The 18,724-nt window shown below is 39.4% G+C and overlaps 1 protein-coding gene across 1 annotated transcript; it reads right to left on the bottom strand.

The window, feature by feature from the left end:
• Positions 1–1,287: 1,287 nt before the first annotated feature.
• Positions 1,288–18,320, bottom strand: ttc8 (tetratricopeptide repeat domain 8; the record flags this gene model as incomplete). The annotated part of the gene is made up of 14 exons (XM_080844520.1): positions 1,288–1,417; positions 1,698–1,781; positions 2,573–2,695; positions 2,952–3,126; positions 3,933–4,072; positions 4,209–4,319; positions 4,561–4,648; positions 4,766–4,851; positions 5,056–5,100; positions 5,233–5,322; positions 5,422–5,581; positions 5,701–5,764; positions 5,913–6,050; positions 18,152–18,320. The coding sequence occupies 14 exons, from the start codon at positions 18,318–18,320 to the stop codon at positions 1,301–1,303; spliced, it is 1,590 nt and encodes a 529-aa protein (XP_080700646.1). The 3' UTR covers positions 1,288–1,300.
• Between the last annotated feature and the right edge of the window lie 404 nt (positions 18,321–18,724).

Here is an 18,724-nt window from a genome sequence, read left to right as displayed (position 1 = left end):
TTTAATATCAGTACAGTTGTTTAATTACTGCTGATATGTACATTTATGGTCTGTAGCCTTGTGGTCTTCTGACTCTGCTATCATAGCCACCATAGCCATTATGTCCGCCATTGTTTTCAAAATAAACCGAAAAGCTCTGGTTGGGAATGGCGCACAGAGTTATGGGTAATAATGCCGCCATTAGGGCATCAAGGAAGCTCAGACCCTCTCTTGAAAAACGACCGTTATGTGACGTATTTCAAGGAGTCGGACAAAAGCGGAAATGAAGGTTTAAGAGCAATGGGACACTCCTTGCTCTCTTAATAAGAAGGAAGGAAGGAGGCAGGAAGGAGGCAAGGAGGCACCTTTGGAACGGGGGGTAATTCTCCCCAGTCAGGAAGGAATGTGGATGTCTGCATTTCTGGTGGTCCACAGTAAAACACAACCCAAGTTTCCAAACTAAAACGGGGACAACCGCGTTTTCAAAAGGGTTCTTTTTCCGGGCTTAAAAGCTCCAGAGTAGTATGGTGATATATTTTAAAAGGAAAACATACTGAGGGCGTAGCCTGAATGCTTTCCACAACAGTGGTTTGTGTGGCACCGAGCCAAAGGCATTAGCGAGGCCCGAGACTAGCACTCAGAGGTCTTTCTGTTCTTCATGCCAACCTGTACAGGTTGGTCCACAGAGGAATGTTTTTTAGGTTTATAAATATTTGTAATTTTGCAGTCACATGTCTATATATTTACAGTAGGATGCAAGTATGTTTACCAGTCATTTTTATTGACCACAAATATTTATTTAATGATGTTACACATGATTTTACACAATTCCTATTCACTGAGATCTCACAAACATACCCTAACCTCTTTAATGTATTATTATCAAAAGTGGATTTCACCAATATAGCCCTGTTTAGTCAGACATTCTCAGCATCAACCACTGGTATGTAATTGTCAAGGCCTTATTTTGAAATTTGAAATTCTGACACCTGATCAACCTTATGCCAGCAAACCTGGAACAATATAATGCATTTAGAGGGTGTGAATTTTTAGAGAAGTTCGAGACAACTCAAACTTTACTTTATATTTACATGAAAATATTGTGAAATGGTCAAAATGAGACAAAATGCATTATTTCCTGATTGATGTATAAATGTATTGATGCTATGACAGATTTGCTAGTGGTATTCCAGACAAAAAGATAAACATATAACTAAATATAATATACAACATAGTTTCAATAACATATAACCCTTAATACATTAACATTATATAATATAATATATAACATAGTTCCAATAACAGTTAACCCATAATACATTCACAATTCAGCAAAGTGCTGCCTGAGGATCTTGAGGATCTGCTGGGTGTCCACGTGCTCAGGGAAGGCATCCTCAGCCTTCAGTGCAGCAGCATAGCTGCTCTGGAGATCGCCCATCTTGAAGGGGGTAAAGAGAGGCAAAGAGATGACGATCACATGTCTGACTAAAGGACAGGGTCAGGTAGAGGACAGTAGGGCTAACTGTTACTGTAAGTTGATTTACTGACTCTCCATTATAACTGAAATGTACCACCCAATTCAAATGTAATCGGAGGCCACCATCTATGATGGTCTCAGTAGCCATGAAGTGGGATGCATGTATGATGACTGTTCTAAAAGCATGAAAGTGCACCCACACTGCAGATCTACAGAAAACGAGTGTAAAGAGAAGAATTACCTTTTCGGCCAAAGTGGCTAAGTTGAAGTGCGGCTCGTACATGTGTGGTGCCAGTGATGCTGCCGTTTGCAGAAAGGCTTTGGACTGTTTGGGGAGGAGAAGTTATTAATAGATGCAGACGGACGGAGTAAAAACACTAATTCAAATGAAATTAATTTTTTCACCAAGGACACACAGTTCGGCTAGGTATCGTAGTTGCTCAATAGGTGGTTCAATCAATGTAATTTCCTGTTTGTGGATGACAAATCCCATTGAATGGGCTTCTGTGGAATTTTCTCTACTTCTTTTCACAATCCTGTCCAGCCACACCCCCGTTCACAGATGCATTCAAATCATCTAATTCTTGTCCCTCCCATCAATCTCCTCCAAATAATACTTAGTTAGTCAGCAAACACAATTGGAAGCTAGGGCTTGGTAGAGCAGGCAACCTGTAGAATAGGCTAATCTGTAATAGTACATTTCTCTAGACAATGAGGTGAGCCTGCAAGCTAGCTAATGCAAATTGTTAAATTCCCTTGCCGAACTTTTCTAAAAACATCTCTATTGAGAATCCTCTTCATTTCTTGCAGTGTTAGAAATGTTACTACCAGGGAGCAACTTGATTACTTCCCTTCCTTTAGCAGTCAAAGGGAGTGCGCCCTGCCACATCTATTCTACATAGGTTCTTATGCAGTCCAAATACTAAACATTCCTAGTGAGCTATGTTAATTATGACCAAAGACTTAATCTACTGTCCCCACAATACAAAGTGATATAAGCCCTAGGTAAACACCATCTCATTCTTTCCCCTGACATGGAGTCAAGTACCATTTATGCTTCTGAATCTCAGTCCCCTTCCTGGTGAAAAATAATGAATGTGTTTGGAAAATGCTCACCTGTTCAACGCGGCCTTTCCTTAGCTCCAGCACCGCCAGATTGTTGTAGGCCTCGGCATGGTCATTGTTGAAAGCTAAAGCTAGCTTGAAACACTGGTATGCTAGTGTCAAGTCGCCTATTCCCTGAGAAAGTCAACAAAAATGTCAATGTTTCCTGTTTAATGGACAACTTGTAACAGCAAATATTGTCAGTGACAGGTAAATGGTCCTGAAGGTCAATAACTGTAACGGAAACAGCAATAGGAATTAGCGTCAAGGAGACTAGCATTAAGTATGTTTGTATGCTGGCTTTTAAAGTGCATGCATACTGACAAGCACACACATTATTTAAACATTCGCTACTACAGATTGTGCAGATATGTCATACAACATGACGCACCACTGCCACGTGTCCCAGGTTGTACCAGACGTCAGATTGCTCCTCATCGTTGGACACGAGTGCAAGGGCTCGTTCAAAAGACGACAATGTCATGTCATACTGTTGCGCGTAGAAACAACAGAGGCCCAGGTTGTTATACAGCTGGCAGTTGTACACGCCCATCTGCAACAACCGTCTAGAAAAAGAGGGAGAATGGAAAACGAGTGGAGTTTCGCATTGAGTGCTATTCCAACATTTTTCCCTTCCATTGATTACAAAGTCAATTTTAACAATTCTGAAATAGAATGCTTCCCACTTTTAAATATATCAATAGCATATAAATACAAAAATATGGCAAATGTCAAAAATGGAAAAGTGCAGTAAGATGAAAAATTATTAAATGAACATGCCCATCCTCTTGTAAAACCACTTTAATAAGATAAATATACTAAAATGACCATGCCCATCCTTCTTGTAATACCACTTTAATTAGATAAATATACTAAAATGACCATGCCCATCCTTCTTGTAATACCACTTTAATTAGATAAATATACTAAAATGACCATGCCCACCCTTCTTGTAATACCATTGTGTACTTCAGGAGGAGATAATCTGCACTGTAGTGGAAACAGATATTAGGCTTGTAGAAGTTAGTAGCACGCCCATCGGTTAACATTAATGCTTGAATGGTGAGACCTGACCTATAGAGGGTCTATTAAACTCAACTAAGTTAATGTTACATATGAGTGAAGTTACTGTTGTATATACTGTAAACATCAATGTTGGTGTTGGTCACCCATATATCTTTCAATCATATTAATGTTTTCATGTTTCTTAAACCTTTACCCTATCCCTTGACCCTCCACCAACTGTCTGGTTACTTCTGCAAGGGAGAGGATCTAATATAAAACTAGCAGAGGCTACAGGACATATCTACAGTGATTGCAAATGTACATTCAGGCCAAACTCCAAACAAAAATGTATCTAACTTTGTTCTACCTGTAAAAGCGCAAGGCGATCTCAGACTGGTCTGTGTAGAAGTGATTGCTGCCAATGCAGGCAATGGCCTCCACATGCGTGTTGTCCTGTTTCAGGACATCTTTATAGTACTCTGTGGCAGACGTGATGTTATTCATCTCCTATAAAACACACAAGCATGTTTAATATAAACAAATAAACTCCTACAGAAGTGGGTGAAATTTTGACTGGGCAGAAAACAGCATGACAAAGGAGTTCATTGTTAGAAAGTACAGTAATATTCTTCAATAAACACACTTCATGAATGCGTGCAATTCCTGTCAGCAGAGTAGCCTCCCCTGGGAAGTGGTCCAGACCTTGTTTAAAGAGGTTAAGGGCTGTTATGGGCTGGTCTAGGCGCTGATACACCTGTGGATACAAAAGAGTATAGAATCAAATCAACTAATAAAATTAAGCACACCATTGGAACAAAAAAAATGGTTTGTAACCTTCATTTCGGTTAATCAGGCAACTTCAGTGAAGGCCAGTGTGGGATTGCTAGGTTGGATTTTTTTGTACCTTAGAGTATAGGTATGTGTCAACCATCTCCTGGTGATTTTTACCTTAGCTAAGTATAGGTATGTCTCAACCATCTCCTGGTGAGTTTTACCTTAGCTAAGTATAGGTATGTGTCAACCATCTCCTGGTGATTGAGGGCGGATCGGAACTGTTTCTCAGCTTCACGGTGTAAACCCAGTCTGCAAACATAGAATCACAAAAAGACAAGAAGAAACTGAGCCAATAACCTTATTGCAACTATTGACTAAAATTCAAATATGATACTATAAAAATCCACGGGTAGCCTCTCTTCTCACCTGTAATAGCATTTACCAAGCTGGACCTTCCACCACCAGTCCTTAAACTGAGCATGCTCAGTGGCAAGGGCAGCAAAATCCAGGGCCTGTAATGTAAAATGAAATGAAATGAAATGAAATGAAATGAAATGAAATGAAATGAAATGAAATGAAATGAAATGAAATGAAATGAAATGAAATGAAATTAAAATGTGTTATATTCAGATCCTGACATTTTAGAATTGGTCTATGTAAACGTTTGTGAAAGTTAGTTAAAGTATATTTAATACAATATGTTAAAATTAACTTACATTCTTTACATCATTCTCATGATGGAAGATGTAGTCAAACAGGGTCTAGCATGGCAACCGATGGTACAAATTGCGAGGGAAAAGTTATTCAAATTCAGCAATAAAATAGATAGTTGTAAATTCGCAAAGCAGGATAGGAGACCAACAGTTAAAAAGAATCTGCAACATTTGACCCACCTTGGACATACTGGGCTTTTGAGCATATTTAGTAAGGTTGAGTCGAGACAGGTTTATAAACGGCCCGTCCAGATTGGTCAGCATGGATGCCTGAGACAGGGGAGAAAGTTTGAATGATTTAGGTTTTTTTTAAAGTGTGTAAACGTCTGTGCTTTTAATGTTTAATAAAAAAGACCATGAGGAAAATACCGTTCCAAGTCTAACAAATCTCCCAGAGGAACTGGTGACTGGCCGCGCTGTGTGGGCGGTCCGTGGGGTCTTGATGGCCTGCTCCATGGTACCTGGCCTTCCTGACTGTGTGCTGGGCCTCACAAAGCCAGTGATAGGGCGCCCAGACTGGGTCATGGGCCTAAGGTTGAGAATACATCTCTAGTTCAATACTGGTGCTATGAATTAACATGGAAAAACCCAAATACCTGCTTGGAGTTGTATGCTTGTTCTTTTCAGAATGGAAAGTCTGTACGAAACCTGACAGCTGGGCTAGGGCCTCCGCCTTGACTTGTCCCCGGCAGCCTCAGGGATGTTCCTGGCCCTTGCAAATACAATTTCATAAGGTGTTTTAAAGCTGTCTTTTTATTATATTATACACCATTAGGAGCTTGCTTTCAATAAAAATCTTTTTGGGAAAATGTAATTGGGAGTCTGGGACAGCCGACTTTTTGTGTGAACATTTCACTTACTAGCAACTTGGGCAATGGAGCTTTCATCCAGCATCATCTCTGCAATGCCCTCGTGATCGACCTCCACTTCATCTATGTATACCATCTCAGTCAGAGCCCGTGTCTTTAGGCTCCACGCCGCCTGAACAACAAACACACCTCAATGAAACATCAACATCCTATGGCAAACCTTTTTCACTTCTCTGGTCATATACAGCTCAGTTTAACATCAACATTCTATGGCAAACCTCACTTTTCTGTAGTCATATACAGCTCAGTGTAACATCAACATTCTATAGCAAACCTTCTCACTTTTCTGTTGTCATATACACCTCAGAGGTGAAGGGAGGTATACAGTGTGATAGAGATGGAATAGGAATAGACAAGGTATAGGATCAACTCCTGAAAACAAGAAGGAAAATCTACATTACCTCAGAGATAAGTAGAGGCGAATCAGACTCCTTGGGCAAGGATGTAAATATAAACAGAAGATAAACAGATAGAAAGGATAGAAAGATGAAGTAAAGAAGTAAACAAATAAACACATTCAGGAATTACTGTACAGAGGTCGGTAAAGTGGAGAAAAAAATTATTCAAATCCTGTAGAATGTTTCTTCAAAAGCCACAACATTTTGGATGAGAAGTCCTCCTTCAGCTGTTGGTGTAACCTGCACTGCACTGGCAGTGATTCCTCAGCTTGGCTACAGATTATTTGTTTCTTGGCCACGCTGAATGCTGTTCGTACCAGTTGGATTGATTTGGGTAATGAAAACCATGTAAATAAATGACAAAGAAACATATTCTGGTGTCTCTAAACTCAATGAGTTGGTAACTGTTGTATAAAAGCAATGTGACACTTGTGTTTGTGGGGTTGGTTAAGTATACTTAGTATACCACAGTATACTGTGGCACTCGGCCTCCCACCTCGTGCCTATCGCTGAATCACAGCCATGGGGGTATCCTTTGCCAACCCCACTCACATGTGTCATATTGCTTATTTCTAAGTGTGGTTGATAAAAAATTGAGTGGCTGGTAAAGACACATACCAGCTACTGTTGCTGATAAACCAAAAAGTTTGGTCACATCTAGGACTGTAAAGTTTCAAAATAATTGCAGCACAAATAACCAAATGCAGCATCTCGGAATGTTAGTGTAACTTAAACTAAGTTTGTGGAGCCACCGTGAGGTGAACTCATTTTTTTTGTTTTTGCGTAATCCTGCTTACAGACAGACAAACTCACAAACAAACTGCACCGAAAACATAATCTTCTTGGTGGAGGTAAAAACAAAAGCAGTGGGTACATTTGCAGCCCTATTCAGTGGGATTATGTCACCCAATGGGGTAAAAAAATGTACCACGTTACAATGTCCACACCCTCACACATTTCAGTAGCAAAGCCCTATGAAAGATCACAGAGAGAAACTGAAAATGAATTGACACAGTAATTAGTAGTTACTTGGACTTGCAGAGGAAGTGAAAGCTACCTCACTAGGGATGGGAATGTAGAACCGGTTCTTGTTTAGAACCAGTTCCCAGTGAATTGATTCCTTGGAATTGTTGGCCAAAATCCTTAACGATTCTGCTATCGATTCCAGTGCCGTTTGCGCATGCACAATGGCGTCACAGGCACTCAGCCCTATTTTGTTTAGACCACAGCCAACACGGCGTATAGGCCGAGGCGTTTCAAAGTGTTGTAATATTTCACACGAAAAGATGACCACAGGGCCACTTGCAATGCTTGCAAAATGTTTATTTTGTCAAAGAGGAGGAATACTACCAATATGCAGAAACATTTGTCTACACAGCATGCAATAACTGTGCAGGAATGGCACGTTTTTAAGATAAAGTTAATGAATCTCCACCACCGGTTCGATCCCCGACCAGTAGGAAAAATGTGGGCGGGGGAAGTGGTAGAGCACTGCTCTCCCATGCCCACATCCACGGCTGAGGTGCCCTCATTTCCATAATTTCCATAATTACCATTTCCATAATTTCCAAGCAACAGTTAGCACTTCAGCTATTAAAATCGATGGTAGAATGGAGAATGGATAAGGAATCGGATCAATGGAGAATGGATAAGGAATCGGATCAATAAGCATAAGTACACAAGTTCAGAACAGTTCTTGCCAGTTTAAGTGGATTGTGCTTCTAAAAATTGCACTATTTAGTGTGTTTGATTCTTTCATAGGCTTAACTACTCTCAGTTGCAGTTTGCTTTTAAAAGTCTCCAACTGGAAGATCATCATGTCCATGTTGACAAATAATTTATATATTTATTTACCTATACTAGGTTTTGACGGGGAGATAAATAACGTAATTTGTAGTTACTAAGAGTAAACTCTTCTTTGCTCATACTCTTTGTTGGACGTAACAGCACAACAATCATGCAAGCAACCTAAAAGCACTTTGCCGGGGCAGTTCTTCTGCTTCTGAAGCTTGCCGTTTGTGGTGGCCAAATCAGTGCATTGAAAATGATTAGCCCACAGGAAATACACATCAATTTACGTAATCAAGTAGGCTACATAATAGGGAGAGCTGATTATCTGGGATTCAAAAATGTGACTGACTGAAGTGGCAAGGTGGCCTTAATAATTGATTCAAGGTGACAGAGTACATGATTGGTGGCTTCTTGGGACACAATTAATTTAATTTCATTTATGTATGCAATTATTTTTTATATATTGCTTCCTATCAAGACACTGTGGTTACCCAGTTGAAAATGTGGTTGCTTAAACCCCCCCATCTGCAACTCCCAGATTTCCCAAGGATTATTTTGTGCTGTTCTCTGAGCCCACCGTATTTATAGCCACTGCCAGTCTGCCACTCACTGTTTTCATCTGTTTCTTCTGACATCATGCCGCCACCTTGCCTTCTCTGAAATGTCCTTTTTCCTTGATTTGGTTTGTTTTAATCAGAACACAGGGGCAGCCAAGGCCTATTTATAATAAAAGTTATAATAATAATTAATTTTATTTTTAACGCACTTATATTCATTAGCAGATTCAAATTAGTCTAATTGAGGGAGAAGAAAGGGTGGAGTTTGGTGTTTGTGTGGTGTTTACTCAATTTCTTGTTGATCGAGATGCACAAAGAATCTACATAATGTAAAAGTTTCAGGTGTAGCCAAAGAATCATGTTGACTGAGAAGGTAGAGTGATATTACAGGTTTTTATACTTATATGAGTTTTATTAATTGTGTCATCAAAGATGAACATTAACATTACAGGAAGAGCAACAAAAAAAGAATGACAAAGTTGACGTTCAACCCATATGCATTGTTTGCAGAGCATCTTGTGAAGTGTTATTGTAGACATAACAAAGGTCCATATAGCACATAATAAACATTGGAAAGCGTTGCTGAGACTTTGCAAGGTCACAAACTTCCAAGGCTTTTGGCGTGAGACTGACAAAGACTGAACAAACGTTTCGGCATGAAATGAAATGTATTTGCATGAGATGTTTGTCATCTGGAAAAATAACAAATGTCCGTGAGACAGGGGTGACCAGTACCGGTTCTTTCAACACGCACACTACGCACGTTGCGTAGGGCCCCGCAAATGTATTATTTATAAAAAACAACGTAACTGTCCGTCGCGGACGTCAGATAGCTACCCATGCGCATCATTGCATCATCAGTGTAGAAAGATGAAGCAGAGCTATCCCTCGGGGAATGAAAAAAGGAAGAGGAAGGAACTTGAAAAAGAAACTGCGGGAGCAGCAGTCAGGTATAGCCTTTAACTCTCCTCTCCTGGTGGGAGAGAGGGAGGGACAGTCCGTGTTAGACCTACATCAACAGGGCGGTGAGCCCTTGGGGATCCCCGGTCTCTGTGTGCGTCTTGCTAGCTTCTATAATTACAGTGCATGAAATGCCCTGTATTGTTATTCCTAGGCTTCTTCTTCTTCTTATTACAGTGCATGAAATGCCCTGTATTGTTATTCCTAGGCTTCTTCTTCTTCTTCTTCTTCTTCTTCTTCTTCTTCTTCTTATTCTTGTTACCTTTTTCTGCGATTAATTCAGCCCGAACCGCTTAACGTAGAAACTTCATTCAAACTTTGTCGCGTAGGTCTTGTAAACGACACTTATGCTATGTATTTTTCACTTTTCTAAACTTTATACTTTTTAATATATTAAAGAAAAACGAATATAGATTTCTCCCATTGACTTACATTGGGCCATTATGACATCATAATAGGGTCTTTAAACTGGCTTGCACCTGTGCTTTACTCTGCCGTGCTAAGGCAAAAGACCGTAACTTCAAGTTTGGTCAAAAATGAGTTTTTGACGTATTTGTAAAATATCAGCAGTAATTAAACAAATGTACTGATATTAAATGTACTACTAACATTCCATTATCAAATTAAAGCCAGTGACATCAGTATTTTGGTTGATTTCACGATGTATAGGCTACCGACAGTTAGCATACCAAGCTAGGTAGCATTACCATTAGAATTGCATGGCAGATATGCTAAGCTATCGGGCTATTCCCCCACCCAGTGCCTGTGGCTAGTCCGAAAAAGGTGCATCTAAATCGGGTAACTTCCCTTGGCGAGCGGGGGCATGTGGAGGGGGAAAATGGGCCTCATTCTCTATCGTTCTCTCTCTCTCTCTCTCTCTCTCTCTCTCTCTCTCTCTCTCACACACACACACACACACACACACACACACACACACCCCAATGGACTGACATAGATGTTTTATGTGTTTCATGTGACAATTCAAGTTCATTGTTTTATGTGCTTAATGTGATAATTCAATGGTGTGTGTGTGTGTGTGTGTGTGTGTGTGTGTGTGATAATCATTGTATTGGTAATTGTGATAAATGAAATAGTATTACTACTGATTAATTAATAGGGTCATTATTCCATTGTTATCATACCACTGAGCTTTAACATAGAAGTTACTGCCTTCTGCCTTAGTATGCTTCACTGACACCTGTGCCAAATCCAAAGAACCTCTTCTCTCTCTGTCCCTCTCAATTTAACTGTAACTAGGAACATTAAGACACCATCCATTCTCTATTTTTTTTCTCTCCATCTCTCCATCTTTCTCTCTGTCAACTTTCTCTCACACTCAATCTCTCTTCTTCACTCCATTTTTATCTCCTTTTTTCAATATTTTCACTCTCTCTTTATCTCTTCATCCAGAGACACTCTTGTTCACTCTTCTTTCCTTCTTCCACTCTTCTTTCCTTTCTTATTTTCTTCTTCCATTTTTCTTTCCTTCTTCCACTCTTCTTGCCTTTCTTTTTTCCTTCATCCACTCTTCTTTCCTTCTTCCACTTTTCTTTCCTTTCTTCACTCTTCTTTCCTTCTTACACTCTTCTTTCCTTCTTTCACTCTTCTTTCTTTCCTTATTTCCTTCTTCCACTCTTCTTTCTTTTCTTCTTTCATTATTTCACTCTTCTTTCTTTTCTTCTTTCCTTCTTCCACTCTTCTTTCCTTTCTTCACTCTTCTTTCTTTTCTTCTTTCCTTCTTTCACTCTTCTTTCCTTTCTTCTTTCCCTCTTCCACTCTTCTCTCCTTTCTTCACTCTTCTTTCCTTTTGTCTTTCCTTCTTCTACTCTTCTTGCCTTTCTTTTTTCCTTCATCCACTCTTCTTTCCTTCTTCCACTTTTCTTTCCTTTCTTCACTCTTCTTTCCTTCTTACACTCTTCTTTCCTTTCTTCTTTCCTTCTTTCACTCTTCTTTCTTTTCTTCTTCCTTTCTTAACCTTTGCATTTCATGCACTGGTATTTCCTTCAGGAAATGCATTTTCTAGTTATTCTTGTTACCTTTTTCTGCGATTAATTCAGCCCGAACCGCTTAACGTAGAAACTTCATTCAAACTTTGTCGCGTAGGTCTTGTAAAGGACACTTATGCTATGTATTTTTCACTTTTCTAAACTTTATACTTTTTAAGGTATTAAATAAAAACGAATCTAAATTTTCCCATTGACTTACATTGGGCCATTATGACATCATAATAGGGTCTTTAAACTGGCTTGCACCTGTGCTTCACTGACAGCTGCGCCAAATCAAAGGAACCTCTTCTCTGTCCCTCTCAATTTAACTGTAACTAGGAACATTAAGACACCTTTCATTCTCTACTTTTTTTCTCTCCATCTCTCCATCTTTCTCTCTATCCCTCTCAGTCTACTTTCTCTCACACTCAATCTCTCTTCTTCACTCCATTTTTATCTCCTTTTTTCAATATTTTCACTCTCTTTTTCTCTTTCACTCTTCTTTCCTTCTTCCACTCTTCTTTCCTTCTTTCACTTTTCTTTCCTTTCTTCACTCTCCTTTTTTCTTTCCTTCTTTCACTCTTCTTTCCTTCTTCAACTATTATTTCCTTCTTTCACTCTTCTTTCCTTTCTTCACTCTTCTTTCTTTTCTTCTTCCACTCTTCTTTCCTTTCTTCACTTTTCTTTCTTTTCTTCTTTCCTTCTTTCACTCTTCTTTCCTTCATCCTCTCTTCTCTCCTTTCTTCACTCTTCTATCCTTTCTTCTTTCCTTCTTCCACTCTTCTTTCCTTTCTTCTTTCCTTCTTTCACTCTTCTTTCTTTTCTTCTTCCTTTCCTAACTTTTGCATTTCATGCACTGGTATTTCCTTCAGGAAATGCATTTTCTAGTTTTAGTTGTAGCCTTGTATAGTTACAACTGGCCTTAACAAAATGGAAAGTAATGGATACATATTGACTAAGATTGAAGTTTGTTTGCTTGGATAGCCCACAGGCAAATATAGACGCAGATACGATTTATTCTTGGTGAATAAATAAAACTCGTGAAATATTATGACAATGGTGCTAAATAATAAACACTTATTAATAGAGTGAGATCATACCGAGAAATATCAAACTGTTGCTTGAAGTATTGGTTTGATGTTTCGAGGTTAGTACGTTGTTTATTATGGCATTTTACTCTCCTTTCATTTTCTAAAAGACACGGTCATTGTAAATCGAAAACATGTCGTTTTGTTAAACTCAAGTCTTCTCACGACTCAATTTGTTTGCCTAGCAACCACTTCAACAGAAAACGGACAATATGGATCTGCTAAATAAAATGGTTTTAATTCCAACACAAGTGATTCAGAGTTTGTAGTCTTTCTATAACAAATAGTTGCTTCTTCTGAGAACCTTGGCATATTTTCACTGGACCATTGAAGATTTGAAAGTTACAACCAATGTGTGTGTTTTCATGTTAGCATGGGAGCTGGTAAATTAACTGTTGATTGTAAATAGGCTGCCTTTTAAAGATTTTTAGGTCTTTGTGTTTTTTCTCTCAGTGTTCACACTTTTCTGCTCCAGAATGTTGGAACTGTCGTTGCCATATAATATAATAATAATTAAATAATTACAGTATATAAACATTCACCTATATTTGAAGTATATGAAAGTAAAACAAGTGCGTCAGGTGCAACGGTTGAAAATTTTGGGGGTTCAGTAAGGAGGGCCCCTTGGCAGAATTTTGCCTAGGGCCCCATGGAGGTCTGAACCGGCTCTGGGGGTGACACAGATAAATGTACAGCCTAGATCGCAATATGTCATACATTATTTGCAGGACTGTACACTCTGCTGTCGGATAGTTTTTGTTTTTAACATGAGACAGTTAACTACAGCTAACAATAGTCGCAACTTCCGTAACCATTGTTACCACTCTAGATTCCCACATGCTGTTATGAATGCAAGCGACACCAGACATTACCAGCCAATTCATTGGACTTTTTTGCGACAAGATGTAGTCCTTCTTTTTTTCGCTTGCTCACAACATCTTCAAGTCAGTAGTTAGTTAACGTTACAGAAGGCCGACTGATATCTGACTTTACTTTGAACTCACCATATGGTTTGCCTAGGATTCCTGGCGTTGTTTTGCGCACATTCTTATCTTCGCCAATTTTGCTTAACTGCATTAATTTTTCCATAGGTTTTTTTAACAGAAAGTGTTAAAATGCTATCACCATCTTAAACTACAAACTACCGAGCGACACGCATACTCTCTTGTCAAGTATGCAGCTTACTGCAATAAGAAGAACAACCGAATAAACTTAACAAACCTTAATTATCTGAACATATTCAACGCGTTGTTAATCTCATACGGATCAACCTACTATTTGCAAAATCCAAATCCAGTCTAGTCTCGTCAGATGTCTGATAAGTAATGTTAGCTAATGTTAATTTACAAGCTAGATATAATGGTAAATTACCTGGTCATAAGGACTGTCTCCAAGAACCTTTGAGCAGATGTCTGAACATTTCTGGAATTTTCGTCTCCTAAAATAGCTCCATGCAAGAAACAACGGGTCCATGGTCACCTCCATTTTCTGCCAAACTTAGTTTATTCGAGACAAAACCTTTGGCGTGTATAGTCGGCGATTAGTTTGCTAAGCTGGATCAGAGCCTATCCACTTCTCTGGCGTCCTTCTGTCACTCTGGCAACGGAAGTCCTTCACCATAGACATAGTGAGGGAATCTAACTGAGTCGCCCCCTAGTGGAAGCGTTCCAAACGCTAGGCGAAATTAATAGTGTGTCAGGGCAGAGCAGACATGTACAGTCATGGCCAAAAGTTTTGAGAATGACACAAATATAAATGTTTACAAAGTGTGCTGCTTCAGTATCTTTAGATATTTTTGTCAGATGTTACTATGGAAGACTGAAGTATAATTACAAGCATTTAATAAGTGGATGCAAAGAGTCTATATCTGCAATGTTGACCCTTCTTTTCCAAGACCTCTGCAATCCACCCTTGGTATGCTGTTAATTCACTTCTGGGCCACATCCGAGAGATAAAAGAAGCTAAAGGGGCATTTATTGAAATACTCACAGAAGCAGAAACCCACATTAGCACTGCGGTAGACCAGATCACTTCGCTAACAATTTCAGCCCGCACCATGCGGAAAAAAGTCCACAAGCTCACCTCACAGATGGAGGAGTTGGAAAACCTACAACGTCGCTCCAATCTAAGACTGGTTGGATTACCCGAGGGATCGGTGAGCGGAGATGCGCGTACATTAATGGCATGGCTGCCTAAGGCAAGGGCGTAGGTTTGCATAGGGTTGGTAGGGACTAGTCACGACCAAAGTTTGGGAAAGACAAAAAAGTCCCTACCAATATTTTGTTAATTTGAGAAAAAAATCATTTTGCACAATATATTTGCAAACTCATTCGTATTATTATCAATAATGTTCGTCGCCCAGAAGAGTTATAAATACATTTCTAAGTTTTCCAATGCGCCCTCGAGCCTGTGAGACAAGATGATGTCATTTAATTGGCTGAAGTGGCAGAGTTAGAAACACTACGTGAATCCTGAAAGAGTGCTGCTAGTAGTCTGATACGGTAAGCTACTAAATTCGCCAGGAAATAATAACGCCTCATATCAGTATTTCATTTGGTCTCAGCATTGATATTTTGACCGTTTTGTGCTCTGAAAAGCCACCTAAAAAGAAAAGAGATGCCAGAAGTTTTTTTCCACCCATAGAGCTATCAAAAAGCCCAGGTCGCTGTTAGTTAGCTAGTCGGAAAACTACCCACATTGCGAAGCTGCTAGCCCTAAATCGCCACCCATTGTACAATGGAAACATGTTTTGAAAGTTGTAAGTGTGTAGGGCATGTAACTTTAGCCTGCATTATATCTCGTCTTGTTGAGGCCAGAAGGATTTGCTACCCTACCCTGTTTAGACAATTTTACCCATGAATGTAATCAATCACACTGGCTATTTTGAGAATACATGTTATACTTGAAGGTAGTAAAAAGGTGCAATCAATTGGGATGCCCAAATGTATGTAGCATATAATTCATGAATACATTATTTCAATGCACTGCAATCCAGATGATGAAGGCTCAGTACAGCTCCATAAAACCTGAACCATTTACCTACATATTACAAATTAATTTCAGAACAAACAAATGCACTGCATGTACTTCTCATTAGGAAATTTTGTTCATTAAGGCAATATTTTGAAATGCATTCAGGAAACTAAGAAATCCAGTGCAGATGTAGTGCAGGTTGAGGAAGAAGCAGCTGGACCATCAGGGCTTCAGATGAGGTCTTACTCATGTTTGGGATATCCAAAAAGGACAACAAAAACATGTGATGTCAAGAAATGTTGAGAACGTTATTTTTTTTAATTTAAACTAAGGGTTTATTATTCTTATTATGTTTAAATCAGTTCCAAGTTCCACAAGTTAGTAGTTAGGGATGGGAACCGAAACCCGGTTCTTGTTTAGAACCGGTTCCTAATGAGCCGAATCTTTGGAATCGTTAGCCAAATTAAAAACCGGGTCTGTAAACGGACCTCTGTGCCGTTTGCGCATCCGCGAACGCTTCCTTTAAAAAATCAGACCGCAGCAGAAATGGCAACTAGAAAGAAGCGATCTAAAGTGTGGCTTTATTTCACTCGAACAAATGCAAACATGGTCACTTGTAACGTCTGTAAAACATGTATTTCGTCAAAGGGAGGGCCATCTACTATGAATAAGCACTTGAGCACACAACATGGTATTAAATTACAAGATTGTCATGTTTTTGACTAACTAACGACGGCGCTTCATCCCTAACTTACCAAGGTAAACTCCTCAAAATGTTTTATCATAACGGTGTTACTCGTGTGTTATCAGCAAACGTTTGTGTTGTCGTGTTAACCATAACTAAACTTAGCATTTAATTGCTTAACAGAATGGGCGATGTTGGACATTGTCATATAACGTAGGCTAGCTTAGCTGTAGAATCTTCTATTTTCAGCCGTTGGCTTGAGGCAGAGGCAGAGGCAGTGCTTGCCTCCCCTCTGTTGGTTCTAGAAAGTTTGCTGATAACACACGAGTAACACCGTTATGATAAAACATTTTGAGGACTTTACCTTGGCTTGGTAAGTCAGGGATGAAACGCAAAAGACTCCGTTAATAATGGCGTTGCCTAGCAACGCGTGCAGCTCCCTAGATATTAGGGCTGAACGATTTTAAGAAAAAATTGAAATTGCGATTTTTCTGGTAGAGATTGCGATTTCGATTTCAACCACGATTTATTTTCTTTATATCAAGTTCCAGTATAAATTAATATAACCAATGAATTCCATTAAGGTAATCAGGGCTCGAAATTAACTTTTTGGCTTACCAGACAACATGACATTTTTTACCAGCCAATCATTTTTACCGGGCAAAATTAAACCTGCCATTTCAGACCTACTCTGACATTGTTTGATATAAACAATCTTTACCTATGATTTTAATATCATTGTTAATCACTCTCAGAATGGATTAAAAAAATCAACCAATATTGCCCAATTGGCTGGTGACTTCCGCAACACGCGCTGTATGCTATACCCGGGAATCCTTAAAGGCCCTCCTTCACGATACAGTCATTATTTAATTTACTTTTGCATGACCACAATTTTTTAAAGCACATTCAAGAGTTGGCTATTAAAAATGTACTTCAGATTAATTAATTTAACCTCATAAGAAGCGCTGCATTAGGTCTAGGCTACTAAAAAAAAATCTAAATTAAGCTTTTAAATGACACTTATATGATAGATAAATATTGTCCAACTAACAGTACAGCGTGGATATTCAAAAGCTTATTATACTATAGTCTTACTGATCTGACAAAAAACCGCATTGAAAAAAACAAAGGGAAGGCAAACAGTACCTCTGCTTCACTGAAGGGGGCGTGCGAGAGCAAAGGAAAAAAAACTTACCGGAGCATGACACTGTGTAGTGGGCGAAAGGCTTGATGTTATGAATACATGTGTTACACAAAATAAAATGAGCCACCTACTGCAACATGCCCTTGGTGTAGCTGTAGCTGATGTTGTGGCTGTTGTTTCTTCCACCCTAGATGTTCTCTGCACCTTTGCTTGAGGTGATGCAACGGCAATGAATCAGCACATTATTTTAGCTTTCGTTTAACTGCGTTAACTTGCGTGTGGTCAACTAAGTCGGTTTCAACTTTAAAATTGCGCTCGAAATATTAGAACTTTATAACCTTTGTATTCGCCGGCAAAGTATTAGAACTTTGTATTCGCTGGCAAAATTATTGTATTAAAAAGCTATTTTTAACCATGACGGGCGCAATAGTCGGGAGATTTGCTCCGCAATGTCACTCGCCAAGTGGCGGAGCATCGGAGACAATTTAGTCGCCAGCCCAAGATAAGTAAAAAGAGTGAACACCTTTTCTTAACGGAACAAAGTCATGTCAGGGTAAGGTGCAGATAAGGGATTTTAGGGTAAGATGCAGAAGAACAACAACAAAAACCAACTGGAAGTTTTCGTTCACGAAATGCACCGTCAAACTCATGTATGGCTCGGTTGTTCTGCTTGACCACAGATCCGTATAGTTGACGCGTAAAACTCCATGTTTTTCCAGCTCATTTACAACTTTGGCCTTGCATTCTCCGTACAGCTGTGGGATGGCGACTTGGTTAAAGTAGGTGCGGGAGGCCAGAACATACCTCTTGTCCATTGTGCGCAGCAAACTTTTAAATGAGTCTTTGGTCACTGTGTTTTGGCCTCAAATCCAAAATACTGCCAAATGACCGACGTGCTGTTTTTCTTCGACAATAATTTCGTCGGCTCTGCGTCTTCTCCCGCTTCAGCCATATGCTTGAAGTTGAATGTCGAGCTACACTGATTGGAGTGGAGCAAACGTCACCTGGTCACGCGCAGCCTGCAGCTTTGTGATTGGTAGATGACACAGAGCCTTTCTACACCGGCATTGAGCATGCATGGGAATTATTGACGAAATTATTAGGCCTAGGCTATTATTATTCAGCAAGAAAAACCGCAGCTTTGACGATCCCAAAATCGTAATGCTTGAGATCGCGATTTTCGGTCGAAAACGATAGATCGTTCAGCCCTACTAGATAT

Source organism: Sprattus sprattus, assembly GCF_963457725.1.
Source record: "Sprattus sprattus genome assembly, chromosome: 1".
Classification (NCBI taxonomy): domain Eukaryota; kingdom Metazoa; phylum Chordata; class Actinopteri; order Clupeiformes; family Clupeidae; genus Sprattus; species Sprattus sprattus.
This window is presented reverse-complemented; position numbering and strand designations above follow the sequence as displayed.